At 36.0% G+C, this 1,700-nt stretch overlaps 1 protein-coding gene across 2 annotated transcripts in view; it reads left to right on the plus strand.

Moving 5' to 3' along the window:
* The first annotated feature begins 6 nt into the window (after positions 1 to 6).
* LOC111407212 (probable LRR receptor-like serine/threonine-protein kinase At5g45780) overlaps positions 7 to 1,700 on the plus strand; it is a 5,214-nt gene continuing 3,520 nt past the window's right edge. For both annotated transcript variants that reach the window (XM_023036557.1, XM_023036558.1), the window contains exons 1-5: positions 7 to 116; positions 220 to 352; positions 433 to 504; positions 1,283 to 1,426; positions 1,560 to 1,631. In XM_023036557.1, the coding sequence (XP_022892325.1) occupies positions 17 to 116; positions 220 to 352; positions 433 to 504; positions 1,283 to 1,426; positions 1,560 to 1,631 (521 nt within the window). In that variant the 5' untranslated portion in view covers positions 7 to 16. The remainder of the gene's footprint in view (positions 117 to 219; positions 353 to 432; positions 505 to 1,282; positions 1,427 to 1,559; positions 1,632 to 1,700) is intronic.

Raw genomic sequence — 1,700 nt, forward strand, 5'->3', positions numbered from 1 at the left:
TGTCTTTTGGGTTCCAATGGGAAGTTTGAAGTTTTTTCTGTCACAATTTTTTTACTGTGTTGCAATGGTTGGTGCTTCCTTCAGTCTCCTCTCACCCAAAGGTGTCAACTTTGAAGGCAAGCTTTACATTTCATTCCCCGCGATTTCAGTACGTTACACACATTTCTCTTTATCAATTATTGGAATATTGAGTTGGTCTTTCTTGTACTATACAAGCAGTGGCTGCACTAATGTCTATGAAGAGAGAAATGAGAGATGAAAAACATGTATTAGATGGATGGGATATTAACTCTGTAGACCCTTGTACTTGGAACATGGTCGGCTGTTCTTCAGAGGGCTTTGTTACTTCACTGTAAAGTATTTCTAGTTTCTTCTCTTTTTTCATTTTAGATGTTTTTGTTTTGCTTGAATTTCTTCCCTCCCCTTTTGCAGAGAAATGGCCAGTGTGGGATTATCTGGTACCCTTTCGTCGAGTATCGGGAACTTAACCCACCTTCGTACAATGTAAGTGCATCTAATTCCTTTGCATCTTGTAGGCCACTATATAAGAGCTCAGAATGTGACCTTCCCGTGTTCGTTATGCAGCACTCGACACAATGAATAGAAAATTACAAAGAACAAGATTTTTACATTTTTATCCTGCTTGGGGTCCAAATATGTTGATATTCTTCCTTTCAGATACATATGCTTCTAGGTTTAATACTATTCAGCATCCTAATTTCAGGATGAGCAATTTACATGGTGTAAAAGATCTTTTGTTTCTTCTAGTTTAGCACATGTATTTACTATTTAGGATGGTAGCAGGAAATTCCTTTTTCTTTCTGGAAAATGTGTTTTAATTGTGAAGTAAAAACCTTGTTGAATGAGAAGTTTGTCAATTGCATCCATAGTAAGACCGATTAGTATTGACTGCAGTCTTTCACCCTCTCTCTCTCTCATTTATTTATTTATTTATTTTTGACTCACTGTTAGCCAGTCATCTTATTATTATGTAATTTTCTTGGAACTTCTATTCATTCTTCGTCAATGACAGCATCCTATGTGGGAGAGTAGAAAGTTACTTCTCTAACTTCAATTTAATTGAGAGAAGCATTGTACTTAGTGCATTTTATGGATTTTCTCTTTCCCTCCCTTGTTCGATACTGATATTTTTCTTCTTTGGGGTGTGTGTGGGGTGCTGGGGGTGATGGAGCGGGAATTACATTGACTGAACGAGTGCAGTTTATGGAGAGGCTGCCTAAAAGGATTTCTTAATATGTTTGCTTTATCGATATCTTAATAGGTTATTACAGAATAATCAGTTGTCTGGAGATATCCCTGCAGAGATTGGAAAGCTTTCTGAATTACTCACTCTTGACCTCTCCGGCAATGAGTTTATCGGTCAAATTCCAAGTTCTCTTGGTTTTTTAACTAATTTAACTTACTTGTAAGTCTGACTTGATAATCGACTCCAGTTTCCATATTATATAATGTATTCTATAATATTATACTTTTTCTTTCTCGTTCTAGATTTGCTTTGATCTATTTGAATTTGATCATTTCACTTGATAAATTCTCAGGAGGCTTAGCAGGAACAAATTGTCTGGACGAATTCCCAAATCTGTTGCAGACCTTACGGGTCTTTCATTCTTGTATGTCTTCAATCAGAAGGTGAATTTTGTGATTACGAATTTTAGATAAATGTCAAATGATTTGGAAAC

Source organism: Olea europaea, chromosome 13, assembly GCF_002742605.1.
Source record: "Olea europaea var. sylvestris chromosome 13, O_europaea_v1, whole genome shotgun sequence".
NCBI lineage: Eukaryota > Viridiplantae > Streptophyta > Magnoliopsida > Lamiales > Oleaceae > Olea > Olea europaea.